At 46.7% G+C, this 21,465-nt stretch overlaps 1 protein-coding gene across 1 annotated transcript in view; it reads right to left on the minus strand.

Annotated features, from left to right (window-relative positions):
- Nucleotides 1-948: 948 nt before the first annotated feature.
- Nucleotides 949-21,465, minus strand: part of slc44a1b (solute carrier family 44 member 1b) — a 42,056-nt gene continuing 21,539 nt past the window's right edge. The window contains exons 5-16 of the mRNA XM_056284307.1: nucleotides 18,490-18,583; nucleotides 17,503-17,672; nucleotides 13,659-13,748; nucleotides 13,008-13,165; nucleotides 11,374-11,560; nucleotides 10,350-10,518; nucleotides 8,944-9,100; nucleotides 6,987-7,070; nucleotides 4,365-4,502; nucleotides 3,648-3,884; nucleotides 2,354-2,452; nucleotides 949-1,116 (exon numbers count right to left, since the gene is read on the minus strand). Coding sequence (XP_056140282.1) covers nucleotides 1,093-1,116; nucleotides 2,354-2,452; nucleotides 3,648-3,884; nucleotides 4,365-4,502; nucleotides 6,987-7,070; nucleotides 8,944-9,100; nucleotides 10,350-10,518; nucleotides 11,374-11,560; nucleotides 13,008-13,165; nucleotides 13,659-13,748; nucleotides 17,503-17,672; nucleotides 18,490-18,583 — 1,607 coding nt within the window. The 3' untranslated portion in view covers nucleotides 949-1,092. The remainder of the gene's footprint in view (nucleotides 1,117-2,353; nucleotides 2,453-3,647; nucleotides 3,885-4,364; nucleotides 4,503-6,986; nucleotides 7,071-8,943; nucleotides 9,101-10,349; nucleotides 10,519-11,373; nucleotides 11,561-13,007; nucleotides 13,166-13,658; nucleotides 13,749-17,502; nucleotides 17,673-18,489; nucleotides 18,584-21,465) is intronic.

Consider the following 21,465-nt stretch of genomic DNA (forward strand, 5'->3'; position numbering starts at 1 on the left):
TCAATACAATTCTGTCATCAGCATCACAAGAGGGCCATGAATTCTAGATATCTGATAAAAAAAATGTCCCCTGTGTGTCACTCCAAGCAACTAACGAAACAAATGTTTTACCCAAACTGGAGAGAAGACTAAATGTGTGAACTGCTTCATTTGTACAGGTCCAAATTTTGCAGCTTTCTTGAACATTCCAGCTACTTGGCCTCTTTCCCTGATGCACCCTGACCTACAGCCTGGCTATCTGCTGCTAAGTTACTAGCCCTTTGGAGAATCCGGCAGGGTTGCAGTTAGCATGTATGGGGACAAAGAAGTATGGCCGCCCTTACCAATGTTTACATCTGTGCAAGGGGGCCACTGAGAAGTTTCTGGAAGGCAGGAGCGGTCCTTTCTATCGCCTCTTCACTTCCCCCGAAACACATTAAAAAAGACTTCCTCTCCTATAGCTAGCTACCAGCCTGTCTGACTCTCGTACCACCGACAGAAACAGGGGGAGGAGAGGGGAAAACGAGTTAGTCCGTACACAGAGGTTTGTGTTTTCACATACAGTACAGAAAAGTAGTAAGCTGCAATTTAAGACCCCCTACTCCCCCCCCCACCCCCATTCATTCGTTCCATTAACACACACTTGATGAGATGAGAGTGCTCCTTCCTCGGTGATGCAACACAAATTCAGAAACCAACATGTGAAAGCCTAGCACACGTAAGTATTTCAGTGGTTGATTAAAAACACACGTCTAAGTGCCTCGCCATCACGTGATTAATGGCTGCCTCTCCGACGGAGACGTCCGAACAAAAGAAGATCTTAACCCAAAAGTGACCTAGGGCCTATTAGTACAGTGTTTCACTAGATGGCAATCATTGTTTTTAGTCTTATAAAAAAGGACATCACTACGAAAAATGCATCAGCCTTTTTAAAATATGCAGCGCTTCAATATAAAGTGCTTCATTACATTGTTATTTTTTTTTACAGTTTCTTATTAAAATACTGTATTCCCTGGAGTGAAACCATAGTAAACATGTTACACATTGGTAAAAATAAACATTTTGGAATGTCTTTTTTTTCTTTTTTTAAAAAGTCCCATTCGGTGATTTTGGTCAAGCTGAACTTGTTCCCGGAGCCTGGAAGAACAAAGTGATTCACGTCTTAACTCCACTCATAGTAGCAAGTTTCTCTTTAAAAAAAAGTCTTTGGATGATGAGCGGACGATGCGGGTGAAAGAAGGTGAAATTAACTTTGAAAGCAAGGGGGGGGAGAAAAAAAAAGAATGAAAAATGGAGGGCACTCGAGTGGTTACAGGAGAAATTAAAATAAGAGTCAAGACATTAAGGGTAGCCATGTGGTACAAAGCTGATCCATGCTTGACATCCATCAAAACAGTCGGGGGGGGGGGGGGGTCAAATTGGTCCTCGACTAAAGTTCTGAAAAGTGGGGTTACCGCAAATAAACTACAAATGAGTGAAATAGCGGTGGGGAAAAAAAAGAAAAGAAAACATACTCCCGGTGCTCAGGATCAGAGGAATTTGTTCCACAAAGGATGGAAAAGGCCAAAATTCCCAGTAAACATAAGTGTAACAATGGCTCCGACTAACCCTTCAATACTGCCGACCGCACAGTTTCGAATACGGAGAGATGAGTGTTATCCACTGGCCCATCTCTCCATTCGACTACCTCCATTTCCTGTCTGCAGACAGCAACTTGAAGCGCGTGTGTGTGCATGTGGATGCTGAATTCAACCATTTCAGCTAAATTCTCCCACCACTTCCTTATTAAGTCTCATCCCTCCAGAGGGCACTGTGGTGATTAAGGCAAGAGGTAAAAACGTAGAAGAAAAGGGCTAATCAATAACAGGTCAAATAAATATATGTATATAAAAGAAAAAGATCCAAAAACGAGGGGAAAAAAGGTAGGAGACAGTTTTGATCCACATGATGAGGTTTAGCAGCGATGATGAAGATGATGAAGAGCTGAATGGGATGGGTAAGCATGCATGCATCATGCATCAGTTAGTTAGCATGTGCTCAGTTAGCATGCAATGGTTAGGACAGGTTGTGCTGCATGAGGCTTTCAGCAGGCAGAGACGGAGGCCGGTTTGGAGGCAGGAGGACCCGAGTGAGGTCTTTGGAGCAGCATGGCGAAGAAGAAGAGTGTGGACGTTGGCAGGTAGATGCACAAGAAGAGGACCATGTCCTCGCTGAGACAGAGGACCAGGGTGCTGTTCTCTGTCAGGACCCAGTCCATCATCACCCCGACCATCAGGTAATACACATGGAACTCCTGCAGCGCCTCCCACTCACCTCCGCCTCCATTCAGGCCCTCTCCCACCTCCTCCGCCCCACCCCCGCCGCTGTCACTCACCATGGGTTTCATCTCTGCTCCTTCCGAGACCACCTCCTTGGCCCGGCTCCGCCCACGCTCGACCACCCGCTCAAGTCTCCGGCTGCTCTCTACAAACTCCTGCAGGGGGCAAAGTCAGACAGGGGCGGAGTCAGAGAGAGGGGGCAGGAACACAAACAGTAGATCAACAGTCAACACCAATGTTCTAAGATCCTCCCTTCAGTTGTAGTGCCTTTCTCACGCTCGCCAAGGTGACCCAGTGTTGTGTGGATCCAGGTTAGAGCTGCTCCCTATTGTATAGGGAGCAGTTAAGCTAAGGAAACCTAAGTTAGTGTTTCATGGAAATTTGATTTTTTTTCACATAAGCATTTCCTCTCACTGCAAAGATGTCCATTCACCCTCCCTCTGGTAGCTGGTGCATACGTGTTGAAGAGAAGAGTGAGAGATCTAGTGGTGTTTTGGAAAAACAGCTGTTTATACGCTACATGGCCTTGAGGTGACGTATCTCTAATGTATCCCGTCTGTAGTGTAAATTGTTTTGTGAGATTTCCACGGGGGAATCCAGCCCGGAGACAAGCAGTCTGAGTCCCCCCCCCCCCTTATCTTCCCAGTTGCACCCGTCCAATTACCCCACTCTTTCGAGCCGTCCCGGTCGCTGCTCCACCCCCTCTGCAGATCCGGGGAGGGCTGCAGAATACCACATGCCTCCGGCAATACACGTGGAGTCACCAGCTGCTTCTTTTCACCTGACAGTGAGGAGTTTCACTAGGGGGGACGTAGCACATGGGAGGATCACACTATTCCCCCCAGTTCCCCCTCCCCCCTGAACAGGTGCCCCCAACCGGAGGAGGTGCTAGTGCAGCGACCAGGACACATACCCACATCTGGCTTCCCACACGCAGACACGGCTAATTGTGTCTGTAGGGACGCCTGACCAAGCTGGAGGCAACATGGGGATTCGAACTGGCGATCTCCGTGTTGACAGGCGACAAAATAGACCGTCATGCCACCCGGACGCCCTAGTCTGAGATTTTCAATAGAATTTTCTAGTCTTCTCGCTGATGGTCTCATTTGACTATGTCGGTCATATAGAGGCATCAGAAATTAAACTGAGACTGATGAATAATCAGATAAAAACACCTCGTAGCAGCTTTAATGAGTATGTTTGGGGACTGTTCCATTGGAGCTAGTGTCCAACAGACTGTGGTTGTACTGGGCAGCTTCCTTGTTGCTTGAGTTTACCCTAACAAGCAACCTCCACTGAAAGAGTCCTCCCCCTTAGCTGTTAAATATACAAATTAAAAACTGGGCTCACCATCAGGGCTTTGTCCATGTAGAACTCCTTTCCTGGGGTCCCGTCATTGTACTTGGTGTCAATGGCGAAACAGAGGAAGAGAACGTCCACCACGATCTCAAAGATGGACAGGAAGCAGTGGGCCACCAGGAAGGCAAACAGACAGACGATGATGAGGGGGAGGAGCCACTCGGTGTAGTCCCTCTGGTAGTTCAACAGCAGAACGCCCGCAAACGCCGTGCACGTGACGATCAGGACCTACAAAGACAGCGAGACGGAGGGGACATAAGGACTGCTTAGCTTCACTTAGGTGTGTGTGTATGTGAGAGAGAGAGAGCAAGAGAGAGCAAGAGAGAGAGAGAGATCCAAGACAATAGAGAACATTTTCATGCGAGGAATCTGTTGATTTGAGAGAGAGATGTATAGTTAACTGTCTTTATGTGGCGTGCCATGTACATTTTGCTTTATTTTGCTGTACCTGTACCATTTCTAGTATGCCGGGATGTCCCCACATCTACGTCCCCAAGACACAATTTCAGTGTTGAAACGCTGAAGTCAACTCCAGTGATTTCAGTGTTTGTAGAAAACCATGAAGAACTAAGAATAAAATCTACACTCACACCCTTGCAGCAGGGTCTAAAGCATCTCTCAGCTCAGCCCTGACGGGGAACTAAATCATGATCCGCTGAATGAAAATGGAACGCCAGTCAAAGCGGGCAGCTCCGCGGGATCTCTTACCTTCCCCAAAAAGAGAACAAAGTCTCCCACAGCGTTGATGGCTGCCACCCGCAGAGCGTTTTCCACCAGGATGACGAAGGCGTCACGCGCCGAGGTGCAGAAGCCCGTGCTGTTGATGGCCGTGGCTGCGTATGCATTCTACAAGGGGACACAGACAGCCGCTGTTAAAACTGACCTGACTGAACAGGATATTTTGCATTAGAGGCCCTGTGTGTTCAACCCACAGAGACTTTACTGTGCAACTCAAGAGTCGCAAGATCTGGGGGGCGTCGGGTAGTACAGCGAACTATTCCGTTGCCTACCATGATGGGGATCAGCAGTTCGAATCCCCGTGTTACCTCGGGCTTGGTCGGGTGCCCTACAGACACAATTGGCCGTGTCTGCGGGTGGGAAGCCGGATGTTGGGTATGTGTCCTGGTCGCTGCAATAGCGCCTCCTCTGGTCAGTCAGGGCGCCTGTTTGGGGGGGAGGCGGAACTGGGGGGAACAGTGTGATCCTCCCACACGCTACGACCCCCTGGTGAAACTCCTCACTGTCAGGTGAAAAGAAGCGGCTGGCGACTCCACATGTATCGGAGGAGACGTGGTAGTCTGCAGCCCTCCCCGGATAAGCAGAGAGGGTGGAGCAGCGACTGGGATGGCTCGCAATAGTGGGGTAATTGGCCAGATACAATTGGGGGGGGTAGAATCGCAAGATCTCATGTCTTTCATGAGCACCTAGGACAGACGAGGAGACATACGTGACCGTCCCATAGCTGCAGGAGAGGGTTGGAATGACCCACATGATTAGCCAATTGGATGCAGCATGTTCAATTTGGCTTTTGTTCACCGTTTAACTGATTAAAGAAAAAAAGAAGAGTGATGGGGGGGGCAGTCTTATCAGCTGATAATTTTCCATTTTCATGGTCCAACTGATCCATCCATTATCCGAGCCTATTATCCCAACCGGGGTTGCGGGATGCTGGAAGGCGGGATAGGCTCCAGGTGGGGAGACACCCTTGACAGGCCACCAGTTCATCATGGGGCCGACACACACACACACACACACACACACACACACACACACACACACACACACACACCCCCTAGGGACAACGTAGTATGGCCGATTCACCTGACCTACATGTCTTTGGACTGTGGGAGGAAACCAGAACACCCGGAGGAAACCCACGCAGACACGGGGAGAACATGTAAACTCCACACAGAGGACGACCCGGGACGACCCCCAAGGCTGGACTACCCCGGGGCTCGAACCCAGGACCTTCCTGCTACTGTGAGGTGATTGTGCTAACCACTGCATCACCGTGCCGCCCATCAAAGAAGATGTGTGATACTAAAATAATTTCTTTACACATTGCTCTCCCCCTGAAACTGATAAAAAAATATGCGAATCGGGAAATATGTGGTCAGCAAAAAATTCAAGGAATTTGAAACACTTGGCTTTGAAATGAAAGGCTGCATCCAAAATTGCATACGAGCATACTATTTAGCACACCAGAACAGTATGTCCGAAAACCACAGTATATGTATGCAAACCCTGCATACTAACTACGCCGGCATGGTAAACAGAAAGTGGTTAAAATCACTGTTTATTTTCACATTTTAAAAAAAGATGTGGGTCACCACACTGATGAAAGTTTGTGCACTGCGTGTCTGAAAGGAAGTGGCGTTGTTCTATAATGAGGTAGTATGTGCAAACAGCCGTTGGACTTTTTACTCGCATACTAATAGTGTGCTGGAAGAAAGTACACATATGTAGTAAGTAATATGTGATTTCGGACGCAACCAAAGACTCATTGTGGCATGTGGGGTGCAGTCGCACATGTCTCAAGTAGCCTTATCAACTCGGGACAGGTTTGTACCCCAATGAAATCTCAAACCGAGCCAGGGACTTTTAAAATGTTTAACTTTGGGGCATCCAGGTAGCGTAGCAGTCTATTCCGTTGCCTACCAACACGGGGATCCTGGTTCGAATCAGGCGTCCCTACAGACACAATTGGCCGTGTCTGCGAGTGGGAAGCTGGATGTGGGTGTGTGTCCTGGTCACTGCACTACTGTCTCCTCTGGTCAGTCAGGGTGCCTGTTCGGGGGGGAGGGGGAACGGGGGGGGAATAGCGTGACCCTCCCACGCGCTACGGCCCCCTGGCGAAACTCCTCACTGTCAGGTGAAAAGAAGCGGCTGGCAACTCCACATGTATGGGAGGAGGCATGTGGTAGTCTGCAGCCCTGCCCGGATCAGCAGAGGGGGTGGAGCAGCGACCGGGACAGCTCAGAAGAGTGGGCTAATTGGCCGGGCACAATTGGGGGGCCCCCCCAACAAAATACCATTAATAAAATAGACAACAAGCAATGCACATAAAGCCCATGGTGGAGTGACAAGGTTTCAATAGTGGGTGTGGTTTTTTTTTTTTTTTAAATCATGGATAAGACTGTAAATCCCACCGCCTCCAGCTGGGGGCCTCTACCATCATCTCTTAACCCCGGAGTCTCATTTCACCACCAAAAACTGGTTAGAAGAGGACATGGTAAAATGAGCCAAAGTGTACAGCAATACTGCATCCTCCTGCATTAACCAGTAAAATAAATAGAATAAAGCTCTTTTAGAGAGGGAGGTTTGTCTTACCTGATTGAGATAGTTGAGGCACTTCTCCAGACACCACAGACAGCAGATGCAGGTCTTAAGCATACACCGTGCACATGCATTCTCCTACGAGAGAGAGAGAGAGAGAGAGAGAGAGAGAGAGAGAGAGAGAGAGAGAGAGAGAGAGAGAGAGAGAGAGAGAGAGAGAGAGAAAGAAAGAAAGAACATTAGAGAGAGAAGACTGGAGGGATGGTGTGATGTGATCCTCCATCCAAGACGACAAGCATCAGGTCATATTAGCCACCAGTTTCTGAGTCTAAATCACTGAAAAGTATTCCCGGTCACTTTAACTAGCGACACAACCAGATCCCTACCCGCTGTAACCACTGGCACAAGCTAAATACAACTAGGGCACGGTGTGGGTCCTTAAAAAAAATACTGTAATTCCTCTCAACAAATTTTCATCTAACTGAATTGTGCTCCCCGTACTGCTGCCATATTGCTTATCAGTTCAGATCAAACGCAGGTTTTGAGTTTCTCTGAATCAGCGTCAACAAGATAAAGGCATTTAAAGATCCAGTCAAACAAAAACCATGTTTTCCAACCTCATATTTTCCAACAGGTTCATTAACATAAAGTTACCCGAAATGTGAGAATAGCTGTTGTTGTGAAAACATGAATAAAGCCCCTTGAGAAACTCTTCTCCTGTTTGTCAACATAATTAAACCGTTTCAGAAAAGCACCCAGCTTCTGCTAATGGATGACATCATCTGATACTCTGATTTGACTGGACGATCAGTGAACTGTCATCAGTTTGTCAGTTGTTGTTTCTGATTATTCGCCTAGCAACATCATGCAAGTTAGCAAACTAGCTAGCCATCAATAAAAATTCTTGTGAACTCAACTTGCTGAGGATTGTCTGTGTTCCAAGAGGGGGCGCTAAAACAGTTATAACAAATCAAATGATACTTCTGAAACTGAAAAAGTAACTCCTAACATTAACATCACACAATAAAACTTGTCTGACTAAATTACAACTAGTCAGAAACCCCCAAACAACCGATGGAAATGGAAACCAAATAGCTGGAAAAAGATGGCTGCGTGAATTCACATCCGCAGCGGCCTCGCCCAGTACCGGTGTCGGAAGATGGAGGCGCGAAATTACGTTTGCGGCAGCCTCACCCAGTAGCGTCCATACAGTGTCTTTGTCCATGTCTGCGTCTAAGTTTGTGTCTTTGTTTGATGGCTGGGAGAGCTGGCGCTGGATCGGCTGCGAGAGCTTGGTCTGCTGCGTCGTTTGGGTCCAGGGACCATGGCCCTGATCAGAGCTACGCCTGAGGAGGTAACACCAGGGGTGGTCTGATGGGACGCGGAAGCGGGGCAGGCTACGCTAACTGCTAGCCCGTGCAGACCGACAGTTCTGACAGTCATCCTGGCGTTCGCTCTCTTGGACAGTGAAATTTAAAAAAAATTTTTTTTGGATATGTTGGATATATGTGTCCTGAAATAAAAGCAGCTCTCATAGACACTGGGTGGCAGTTTATGTAGAGCAACATGACAACTTAATGCATGTCGACATCCAAATTACATCCATGCATGCTGATACATTAATGCATCCATGTTGACAGTCGTCACGGTGACGACCCCGCCCCCAAACAGAATGTCTTCACTAGCTCACAAGAATTCTGTCTTAAAATGTTAACATATTGCTATTCAAACCCTTAACTATTCTTGCTATGTATGACTTTGTTGCAGTCGAGTTTGTTCCACATGACCTACAACTTCATCCTTTATGCTGCTGTAAACAACACAATGCCCTCACACAGATCAATACAGTTCATCTGACCCGGCCTCCATCACTGTATAGGGAGCTGTGGTTAAAATCATGACGTCAACGTGTTAACGTGGCTGGAATGAGGGACACACACACACACACACACACACACACACACACACACACACACACACACAAACACAAACACAGCACAGTTTCCGGTACCTTTCCCTTGAGCTGGTTGTGGATGTACATGAGCACGAGGCGAGGGATCTTCACCAGAGTGATGATGAAGGAGCCTTTGGCCACGGTGCCCAGGTGGTAGCGGACCAGCCTCAGCACCGACGACAGGATGGGCGTCACAGGAAGTCTGTTCTTGTCCCTTCAACACAACAACCAGAGTTTATTCACTATATTCCAAGTTAGTCAATCCATCATTCAAGAACATTTTCGACATAAAAAAAATGGAAGCCGATATGCTTTACATGAGAAACAGTAAAAACACATAAAAAACAGGAGAGAAACAGTCTGTAAGATATAAAAAATAAATTAATTAGGCAGATTTTTTTCTCCTTTTTCTCCCCAATTGTATCCGGCCAATTACCCCAATCTTCCGAACTGTCCCCGTCTCTGCTCCACCCCTTCTGCCGATCCGGAGAGGGCTGCAGACTACCACATGCCCCCTCCCATACATGTGGAGTCACCAGCTGCTTCTTTTCACCTGACAGTGAGGAGTTTCGCCAGGGGGACGTAGCGCATGAGAGGATCACGCTATTCCCCCCAGTCCCCCCCCTCCCCAAACAGGTGCCGCGACCAACCACAGGAGGCGCTAGTGCAGCGACAAGGACACGTACCCACATCCGGCTTCCCACCCACAGACACGACCAATTGTGTCTGTAAGGATGCCCGACCAAGCCGGAGGTAACACGGGGATTCGAACCGGCGATCCCCATGTTGGTAGGCAATGGAATAGACCACCACGCTACCCGGATGCCCCATATTAGAAAGATTATACACAGAATAAAACGCCATATTTTAAGATGGTGAGCGCAAACCCTTATTAGGGTAACAGCCAACATCATGCATGTACTACATGTGATATGAGTGTGTATGTATGTGCGCATTAGTGATGCAAAGATTGACAGGAAGTCCATTTTAACTGCGGAAATAGCGATAAACTAGTGTTTCCCACTATTTTCACTGCTGCAGCACACTTTTTATGATAATAATCATAACAACCCAAATCACAGTTTTTCCTTCTTAACAAGTAGCTGCACCAACCCTGTTACTTATTATATCTCTGTTTTTAAATTACGAACTTCAACCTTGGTGTCATATTATATTATTACCTGTGTATGTGTGTGAAATAAATAAACTGAAGTTGAAGTTAATAAAAACATCCCATGGCACACAACGACCTACAATGTCACAAATAATTCATAGGTCTGTGCAGTTTTAAAATTGCAATGCAAGAACTAATTTAATGAATATATCAATTTATTTTACTTCACTGTATTTATAAATAATCAGTTGTCACTGGAATTTGAAAATCTTCCACAGCACAGCCTAAAGGCAACTAGTGTGTTGCATCACACCGGCTGAAAAACGGCACAGTACACGATGAGGCCAACCTGGTGAAGTAGTATGTGACCACAGCCCCGGCAACAGTCATCTGCTGGCAGGCCAGAATGAACTCACTGATCCAGACCAGACCCACGGCATGGTACCACGTCAGGTACTGAAGCGGTCCAGTCAGACGAAACTCTGTCAGACCTGTCTCTACGTTCTGGACCGGGTTACCTGGACAGAAACAGAGGGCCGGACCCAGTTGTTAAGAACTGCATTACCAAAAGTACAATTCAGTCCTGGGCTCAACTGGCATCATCAGATACAGTCTATAGTTTCTTTTTGAGGACTTGTTTAAATCAGTGTTTCCCTACCAAGGAACCATCTAATTATCTCCACCCTCCAACTACTAATGGGCCTCATTCGTGAAATGGTCTTGTGCACAAATTTGTTCTTACACACTCATGGAATTTTTTTAGCCCTCCAGTTTATCTCATAGAGAAGATTCAGTCTGGGGTTGTCTACCATCAACGTCTTTGCAAGCCTGGGTGACTGCTAGTTACAAGACGCAGACAACAGATGTGAGGGGTCGAGGAAGGAGTGACAAATGACCATCAGGCTTTGCTTCCACGAGTGTGTAAGCACAAATGGTATGTGAGACCCTTTCATAAATGGGACCCCTTGTCCTACTGAGCAAGGCACTCAGAACCAAACCACTTGAGTAAAGCTGCTCAGTAGTCAACAACAAATGACTGGTAGTACTGGGAAGCTCCCAGTAGCCAGCAGCAAATGACTGGTTGCACTGGCACTTCACCAGCTGTGAGAGCGGGGAACTGGAAGACTGTGAAGCAGGCTGGGACTGAAATCCCACCAGAAGTCAACGGAGAAATTAACACCCAAACACATGGAGGAACTAATCCAGTCTCAAATGAGGGATTTTTGCAGCTAGTTAAGAACCCCTGTAGGGCTAGGACATTGTGTTAAGACAGACACCCAACCACACACACCTACACAGACAGACAGACAGAAAAACACAGACACAACAAAGACATACATACTGACAGACACCCCCCTCCCATCTCCACTGACCTGTGGTTCCCAGGAAGAGCAGCACCAGCAGCCAGTAGAGCCAGAAGAGCAGCAGGGCCAGGAAGGTGCAGAAGGGCTGCAGGGTGAGCAGGGGCAAGTGGATGAAAACCTTCCCCGCCACGTGGAACAGAGCAATGGTCAGAGCCACCCGCTTCCTCATAAACAACATCAGCAACAGGAGGATTACCTGAGAGAGAGAGAGTGAGGAAAGATTGAGGAAAGAGTATGTATACACTTTGACTCAGGAAAAGTCAGGAGTGAAGGACCCTACCTTTTCTCCTTTACTAAATATAAACTCATTTGAAGCATACACTTTTCAATAATCTCTAACAAAAAAATACAAATTCCAAGGTTTACGTATGGGTGAAAAAAATGTATTCTTGGAGAAAAAGTTGAAACATTAACAATCTGCACAATATGTAATGTCATGCCATTATCTGAGAAACACATGAACTGTCATCTCCGTTTCCTAATTAGCACATGTATTCTACTTTTTTTTTTGCACCCCCCCCGTTGTATCCGGCCAATTACCCCACTTTTCTGAGCCGTCCCGGTCACTGCTCCACCCACTCTGCTTATGCCTCCTCCAATACGTGTTGAGTCGCCAGCCGCTTCTTTTCACCTGACAGTGAGGAGTTTCGCCAGGGGGATGTAGCACGTGGGAGGATCACGCTATTCCCCCTGTTCCCCCTCCCGACACATACCCACATCCGGCTTCCCACCCGCTGACACGGCCAATTGTGTTACTCCTGACCAAGCTGGAGGTAACACGGGGATTCGAACCGGTGAACCCTGTGTTGGTAGGCAACGGAATAGACCGCCACGCCACTTGGACACCCCTTATTCTACCTTTTTTAAACCATTACTTTCTTACAGAACAATTGCACTGAAGGAATCTGCTGATTTTTTCTTTTTTATAAATTTATTTCTAGTTTTTCCCCTTATCCCACCTGATTTACCCAACGGCATATGGCCGGAACTCTTGTCGAATAACTCCCCTGGCTCACGTTTCCACAGGAAGGAGATAGTCGTAACACCAGCTTCCTTCAAATTTGTGTCGGCTGCTCTCGCTATTTTACACGCTGAAGCCTCGCATGGATTGCATTACCTTCAGACCATGAAGGAGACGTAGGGAGAATGCTTACGGTTGCTTGGCTGCAGGCGCCCGGATGGGCCAGAGGGGTCGCTGGAGAACGACAAGTCCCCAAACACTACACCGATCTACACCCACTATCCCTCGGGTAAGGGTGGCCTAATGAATGCCTTATTCCGTGGACGCTCTGGCCGTGACCGGTTATGGCGAGTCTGGAAATCTGCTGATTTGCTACGCAGTTCTTTTATTTGATATCATTTCTATTTCATTTATGTCCAAACTAATGATTTCACAAGACGTGCCTCATGTACCTCATACCAACAGAGCTGGGTGGACTGAAATGAACAGAGAGAGAGAATAAGGACAGAGCAAGAGGACATAGAGAAAGAAAGAGAGAGGGGGGTGGGAACAGAGCAAGAGGACAGAGACACAGAGAGCAAGTGCGATAGAGACAGAGAGAGAGGGAGAGGGAGAGAGAGAGTGAAACATGGTGGGACCTTATGGAGGATGATAGAAGACAAACTTGTGGTCTGGGACTTACGGTGAAGACGGTGGCGGCAATGGCGTAGACCAACAAGGCCTGGCTGCTATCTCTGCTAAGCTCCGCCTCCTCTTTTCCCTCCTTCGCCACTTTTGACACAGTGTCGTTGGCGTATAACCTGTGGTCGATGTACAGCCACCACAGGACACTGGTACCCGCTACACACAGACACACACAGACACACACACAACACACACAGACATTTGATGTTACCATTTGTATTTGTTTAAAAAAACCCCGCATATTAATGAGTACAACCCTAAAATTGCAACTAGATGAAACACACTCAGAGTAGTCTATATATGCATCCTAAGGATTCATTATAAAGTCTATATTAATTATGTGGACTCATTATAAAGTCTATATTAATTATGTGGACTCATTAAGAAGATTGTCTTCGTTTCATTCAGAGGTGGATTGCCGCCATTTCAAAACACTTCGGAAACAAAGTGAAGGTACAGAATATCGTAAGACTTTCTCAAATAAAAAGAGTAACAACAGAAATATCTGAGAACAGATGTGTACAGTTGTTTTTAAAACACCAAACCAAAGATTTTCTGGGGGACATTTTGTGCTTGGGAATGAAACCCTACAAAACGTCTGAATGAGGAGTTCTGCTGGGGGGGGGGGGGGGGCAGGAAGTGACCTCACCGAGGGAGCCCAGCACGACCAGGGCGGTGAGGATCCAGACCAGAACAGCCGAGATGTAGCGAATTATCACCATGAGGATCATGGAGAGGACTGCAAGGCACCAGCATGGAGGAAGAAAGAAAGAAAGAAAGAAAGAAAGAGCGGAATTTAAACTTTTTTATAGATTTAAGTGAGGAAGTTAAAAAAGATAGCAGCCTTTCTTGTAAGCCGTCAGCTAACAGAAACGTCACCAGTAGTGAACCGTGACTCTTAAACCTCAGCCCTCTGATCTCTCTTCCCTCGTTGGAGAAAAAAAGCAAATTACCAGCCTAGCTTACCGTGTCCTCTCCTATAGTCCTGGAAAAGTTACCAATGACAACTCCAGCTTTTTTTTTTTCCTAATTTTTCTCCCCAGTTCTATCCGGACCCCATTCTTCCGAGCCATCCTGGTCGCTGCTCCAGCCCCCTCTGCCGATCCGGGGAAGGCTGCAGACTACCACATGCCTCCTCCGATACATGTGGAGTCGCCAGCCGCTTCTTTTCACCTGACAGTGAGGAGTTTCACTAGGGGGATGTAGCGTGTGGAAGGATCATGCTTCCCCCCCGTTCCCCCTCCCCCCTGAACCCACATCCGGCTTCCCTCCCACATACACGGCCAATTGTGTCTGTAGGGACACCGACCAAGCCGGAGGCAACACGGGGATTCGAACTGGAGATCCCCATGCTGGTAGGCAACGGAATAGACCGCTACGCTACCCACACGCCCTGACAATTCTAGCTCTGAAACAAAAATTAAAACCCTAGTCTAGCCTAGGCAATGCAACAAGCAAAGAGAACGGACAGAGTGAGGCGTATAACCAAAACAAAAAACAGCTCATTTCTAAACAAAATGCAAATCCTCCTTACAGATGACCGCATCATCACACCAGCTGTGTGAGCACTTCAACGGGATAGGGTGACAACGAGCCGGGGTGCAAAACTGTGTGCAAAAATGGAGGACATCATCCCCTCCTACCACACAAAACCAACAAAAATTCATGTAAGCTTACACATCATCACAGCGCGCACACAGCCAAGCAACCACTGGTGACAGACCCTTCAGAACCACGGACACTTCAGAACCATGGACAGTGAACAGTGATCACGGCATTTTGGGAACCCACCACCTCTAACAAGCAATAGTGTTAAATAATAATATTATTAGATTGGCACAGCAGCCTATTCGATACATAAGTTACGGTAAACGTGCATAATGGCCGCTGAGTTGGTTACTTTACACATTGACTGGGTAGCAACATTCTGATAGGGGGACAAAGGGGCTCCTTTCATTTACCCCTTCACATTCCAACACAGGCTGGTTTGAAGCGATTTTTCCTCAGAAACATTTTGTTTAGATGTTGATTGTCAAATCATGAATTCATAAATAAAATCAGAACTGACGACTTTTTTTAATTATTTTTTAGAATATCTGGCCCAGAGGGCGCTGACAGTTCCCCTCCGAACGTCGCCAAACCTGGACAAACGACACTCTTGATCTAATTTTAAAGTGGCAGACTTCCACGGACTACAGACTGCTCTTCGTCACGTGATTTCACTCTAAATGAGTCATTGGTTGGATGATCTCCTGTTGCCCACTTCCAGGTGGTCCCGTGATCCAGATTGTCAGCGAGAGAGGGGAAAATGGCTCCGCTTCACAGAAAATTACACCCATTATCTGCTGTTCTCTGGGATAAAATGGTTTCTGTTGACAGTGAGAGCCTGCCAGAGAGAATAGGTCTTACCGCTGCAGCACAGAATAAATACATACATAATAAATTAATCAATAAAACTTATAACAGCTTAATGATGTTATTTTACCTTCAATCAATCAAGCTGCATTTTTTATAGTGCTTTCTAGCTGCAACCGCCACTCAAAGCGCTTTACAATTAATTAATTCACACACACACACGCACACACACACACACACACACACACATACACACACACACACACACACACACCATACACCGATGGCATGGAAGTGTGGGAAATGCCGGTTCTCTGTGATTGAAAGAAGCATGCTGCGCCCCATCACCAGGTCCGTTAGAATGGCATCTGTTAAGACACCGGCCTGGAGGCGGTCTGAGGAAGGCCAGGCTATAGGACAGAGTCAAATATTGGCTGGCGCCCGTGCTTCTACATGCCAGCAATGAGCTGTCCAATTCGAGTCCCAGCTAAGGCACAGGTACATTCTGGCCCAGCCAAGGCTGACACGGTGGATGAATACTGCTGTGGACCACTGGGGGGAGGCTGGTGGTGGTTGAGCTCATTACTTCAAAGAGAAAATAAATCTACCGGGAATTTGTTTATCGCTCATTCGGAATATGGACAAATTCCAGAACAATTTGTCCCTTGTTTTATCGAAAACACTGTTTCTAAATCAGTTCAAAGCACTTCTCTGACAGTGAGTCAGCATTCACGAGATCGGGCTGTGAGTCAGCAGTTCAGGTCTCACAGTGCAGCAGAGGGTCATGGGGGTCACCTTTGACCTCTGGCAGATGGGGCCGCCGCTGTGTCCTTCAGCCGCGAGTGCTCTTTCAGCCCAGACAAACCGCTGTTCTGTCTCTGCGGGGAGACCAGCTGACACGATAACATGGCTTTAATTTCCTCGCAGCGGCACTGGTTTCTGACCTACTGTCTGACTCTAACGTAGCATAGCAGCGCTCTGCAGCGATATCAGATGCAACCACTGGTGCAACACAAATAGGTCTGGTGCATGGATTCTTCCAGAGAAGAGGGCCGAGGGATTATAGTCCCACTAACCCCTTATTCAACCTCACTAAGCCCCGATTCACCACTACTAACCCCAAATCACCCCCACTGACCATTAAATCTGCCCAGCGAGGAGTTTCGCCAGGGGGACGTAGCACATGGGAGGATCACGCTATTCCCCGCAGTTCCCCCTCCCCCCTGAACAGGCACCCCGACTGACCAGGGGAGGCGCTAGTGCAGCGATCAGGACACATACCCGCAATCCAGCTTCCCATCCGCAGACACGACCAATTGTGTCTGTAGGGACGCCCGACCAGCACGGAGGCAACACGGGGATTCCAACCAGCGATCCCCGTGTCGGTAGGCAACGGAATAGATCGCCATGCTACCGACGCCCCAAGAAAAATTAGTTTAACACAGCCAAAACCCATGTTTGTTCATTCTACACCCAAAATGAGACCGCAGCTGCAGAAACGTATATTGTCCGTCTTCAAATGGAGGTAAACCTTGCACACTGCTTGTGCTGTATTTGTGTAAAGATGATGCAGACAAATATGTCTTACACAGTGTGTTCACACTTTAACCCCTAAAACACCACCATTACCCTCTATCTCACCCCGACTGACCACGAAATCACCCCGAATCACCCCTTATTCACCACCACTAACCCCTAAATCCCCGTTACCAACCTCTTCATTGGTTCTTTTAACTTTTACATCAGTTCAGTTACTCAGCATTGGTCAGTCTTACTAGTGAGTCAGTCAGTCTCTGTACACTAAATATGTATTGGCTACCTTTTAGGACCATGACTCTGGTAATGAGTTAAGACTCTTTTCATTTTTTTATTTAGAGATTACATTATTGAGACTTCTTCTTTCCTCTTCATAACTGAGGGAGATTAAACAGGTGAATCAAGAAACGATCGTAGCTTCCAGCCGGGTCCAAAGATTCTCAGTCTAAGCCAAACGAATGACAAGCTGCTCCTATTTTCACAACTGAAATTCAACGCGTTTGACTGACTTGACACCGTGTGGCAGAGAGACTGAACTACTAGAGAAAACCCAGGCTCGAAATGAAAAGATAAAGAGTTTATCATCGCTAGTATCTTCTCACCCAGTGCCAGAAGGCAGAGGCCGATGATGATCTCCTTGGAGGCCATGACCCCTGCGATCAGCCGGTGGAGAACACTGTTGTCACTGACGAAGGTCACCACCGCCTCTGCGAACTTGGCATAACAGGATATGTCCACAGGCGTGCAACGGTTAAACACCGGCAGAGCTTTGCTGGGGGGGAGGAGAGTGGCAAGTGGGGTCAAAGGTTAGAGACTGAGCTACATGACTTCATAATATAATTTATACTTCTTACAAAGCAGTCTGACGCTCACACCCAGCGGGGCTTACAGGATGTGATGTCATTTTAAGTGTGATTCGAACTGCTGATCCCCGTGTTGGTAGGCAACGGAATAGACCACCACGGGACCCGGACGTCCCGTATGCATACTACATAAATGCAAATTTCTATGTACAAGTATGGCACTTATGCTCACCAAACAATCAAAACCATCCTATAGTTCCCCGCCCCTTTGTTGTTTCCATCGAAACAACATGCTAGGGGAAAACTGTCCAGAGCAATATGGCGAACAACAACGCAGGAGTGGCAGCCAGCGTTGGCAAATTAAAATCAAATATGTTTTTAGCATGAATAAAAGAGCTATGGCTAAATTGAAATGGATGAAGCAAACTCAATAAAGTTCTTCTCATTCAAAAGCGACAAAGTTCTGGTGTTACTAAGGGTCACTTACGCTTGGATGCGAGTCGGCCAAGTGCAGTGTAACAGTATAGTACACAGTGCATACTGCATTCTACGTACTGAAAACTATGTCCCAATAGAATGCAGTGCACACCACATACTTTATGTATGTACAATGAAGTAACAATTCAGACACTGATAGAGTCTTTCTTTAAACTGCTCTCACATATTACTTCCTATATTACCGGCTGCTCTCACCAATAAGTCAGCCGGCCAAGCAGGGCGAGGCAGTTTAAAAGATAGGGGTTAGTGGTGTGCTGTTTTTTTACAGAGTAGCATCATTCTTCTTACCTGGGTGGAACAGGAAGTTTGGGGCATTTTTCAAACCTCTCTGGGAGGCTGGGGTATTTATGTCCTGCCAGCTCATAGGAACAGAGTTCTGAGCCTGGGGGAGCAGAAGGACAGGACAATGAGGAAAGAGGTGAACCACAACAATAATCATAATAATCATCGACTGAATGTAAGGCGCTTTATAAAGAATTGAAAAAAGACAGTTAAAAGAGTACAGGAAGCAAAAACAAAACATCAAATTGCGGTCAAATGAGAAGAAAACAATGGAGAAGTTAAATAATAAGAAATAAAGAGAGGACCTCTGTAAAAGTGTCTTTCCAGATAGTGCTTAGTGATACAGAAAATACTATTATGATAAACACAGGGAGCTTTATATGATAAGTAACATATATCAGAATTTCCGCTCACTTGTGCACAAATTAACTGTTTCGTAATGTAGAGTATAATATCAAACCAAAATTAATTTTTAAATAGTACTCCAGCAAATAATTCAGACCTCAATTTGTGGGAAATTTTAGGTGATCGATTTATTATCAGTAATTTAGACTAAAAAATTGCATATCAAAACAATATCAAAATTTCATCCCAAAATAATACCAATGAAAGATAACACACAATGATATTTAATTATTGCCCAGCCCCATTTTCAGATAAGTATTTAGTCAGCTGAATGAACCGGCACTAAATTGCTAGATGACACTACTTTATTACTTCTGCTACATCCAACACAAAATATCCACCATTTGGCAAGTTACACCAACAATAACAACATGGCTGACAAACTATAGCAAACTAAAACAAAGACCACTTCAGCATGTCACGAATCACAACACGTTCGCAGGCCCAATCTTTTGAGATTTTAGAGATTATCACTGCTGCTATGAGGGCTGGTGAATGAAGAAAATGACAGAGAGAAGGTTGCAATCTGAAAGAGATTGGAGAATGCAAGGTGGTGACAGGGGAGAATGTAGCTAGGCAGCATTGGACGGTGGTCTGGAGGATGACTGTGGAGCTCAAGAAGATCAAATGGTGGAAGTTGAAGAAGGAAAACTTATGTGGCGTTCAGGGAGGAGTTAAGACAGGCACTGGGTGGTAGTGAAGAGTTGTCGGATGGCTGGGCAACCACTACAGAAATAGTGAGGGAGACAGCTCGGAAGGTACTCGGTGTGTCATCTGGACAAAGGAAGGAAGACAAGGAGACTTGGTGGTGGAATGAGGAAGTACAGAAAAGTATACAGAAGAAGGGGTTGGTCAAGAAGAAGTGGGATAGTCAGAGAGATGAAGAAAGTAGACAAGAGTACAAGGAGATGTGGCGTAAGGCAAAGGAAAAGGCATATGGTGAGTTGTATGAGAGGATAGACACTAAGGAAGGAGAAAAGGACTTGTAACAATTGGCTAGACAGAGGGACCGAGCTGGGAAGGATGTGCAGCAGGTTAGGACGATGAAGGATAGAGATGGAAATGTGCTAACAAGCGAGGAGAGTGTGTTGAGAAAGTGGAAGGAGTACTTTGAGGAGCTGATGAATGAAAAAAATAAGGGGGAGAGAAGGTTAGATGATGTGGGGATAGTGAATCAGGAAGTGCGGCGGATTAGCAAGGAGGAAGTGAGGGCCGCTATGAGGAGGAGGAAGAGTGGAAAGGCGGTTGGTCCAGATGACATACCTGTGGAGGCATGGAGATGTTTAGGAGAAATGGCAGAGGGGTTTTTAACTAGATTGTTTAACACAATCTTGGAAAGTGAAAGGATGCCTGAGGAGTGGAGAAGAAGCATACTGGTACCAATTTTCAAGAATAAGGGTGATGTGCAGAACTGTAGCAACTACAGAGGTATAAAGTTGATCAGCCACAGCATGAAGATATAGGAAAGAGTAATAGAAGCTAGGTTAAGAGGAGGAGAGGTGATGATCAGCGAGCAGCAGTATGGTTTCATGCCACGAAAGAGCACCACAGATGTGATGTTTGCTTTGAGAATGTTGATGGAGAAGTATAGAGAAGGCCAGAAGGAGTTACATTGTGTTTCTGTGGATTCAGAGAAAGCATATGACAGGGTGCCGAGAGAGGAGGTGTGGTATTGTATGAGGAAGTCAGGAGTGGCAGACAAATATGTAGGAGTGGAGCAGGATATGTATGAGGGAAGTGTGACAATGGTGAGGTGTGTGGTTGGAATGACAGATGGGTTCAAGGTGGAGGTGGGATTACATCAAGGATCAGCTCTGAGCCCTTTCTTGTTTGCAATGATGATGGACAGGTTGACAGACGAAATCAGGCAGGAGTTTCCGTGCACTATGATGTTCATGGATGACACTGTGATCAGTAGTGAGAGTAGGGAGCAGGTTGAGGAGAGTCTGGAGAGGTGGAGGTATGAACTGGAGAGAAAAGGAATGAAAGTCAGGAGGAGCAAGACGGAATACATATGCGTGAACGAGAGGGAGGACGGGGGAATGGTGAGGTTGCAAGGAGTAGAGGTGGTGAAGGTGGATGAGTTTAAATACTTGGGGTCAACTGTTAAAAGTAATGGGGAGTGCAGAAGAGGTGAAGAAGAGTGCAAGTAGGGTGGAGTGGGTGGAGAAGAGTGTCAGGAGTGATTTGAGGCAGAAGGGTACCAGCAAGAGTTAAAGGGAAGGTTTACAAGATGATATTGGGACCAGCTATGTTGTATGGTTTGGAGACAGTGGCACTGATGAAAAGACAGGAGGTGGAGCTGGAGGTGGCAGAGTTGAAGATGCTAAGATTTTCGTTGGGAGTGCCGAAGATGGACAGGATTAGGAACGATTATATTAGAGGGACAGCTCAGGTTGGATGGTTTGGAGACAAAGCAAGAGAGGTGAGATTGAGATGGTTTGGATGTGTGGAGGGGAGATGCTGGGTATATTTGGAGAAGGATGCTGAAGATGGAGCTGCCAGGGAAGAGGAAAAGAGGAAGGCCAAAGAGGAGGTTTATGGATGTGGTGAGGGAGGACATGCAGGCGGCTGGCA

The sequence above is a fragment of the Lampris incognitus genome, chromosome 1, assembly GCF_029633865.1.
Source record: "Lampris incognitus isolate fLamInc1 chromosome 1, fLamInc1.hap2, whole genome shotgun sequence".
Lineage (NCBI taxonomy): Eukaryota > Metazoa > Chordata > Actinopteri > Lampriformes > Lampridae > Lampris > Lampris incognitus.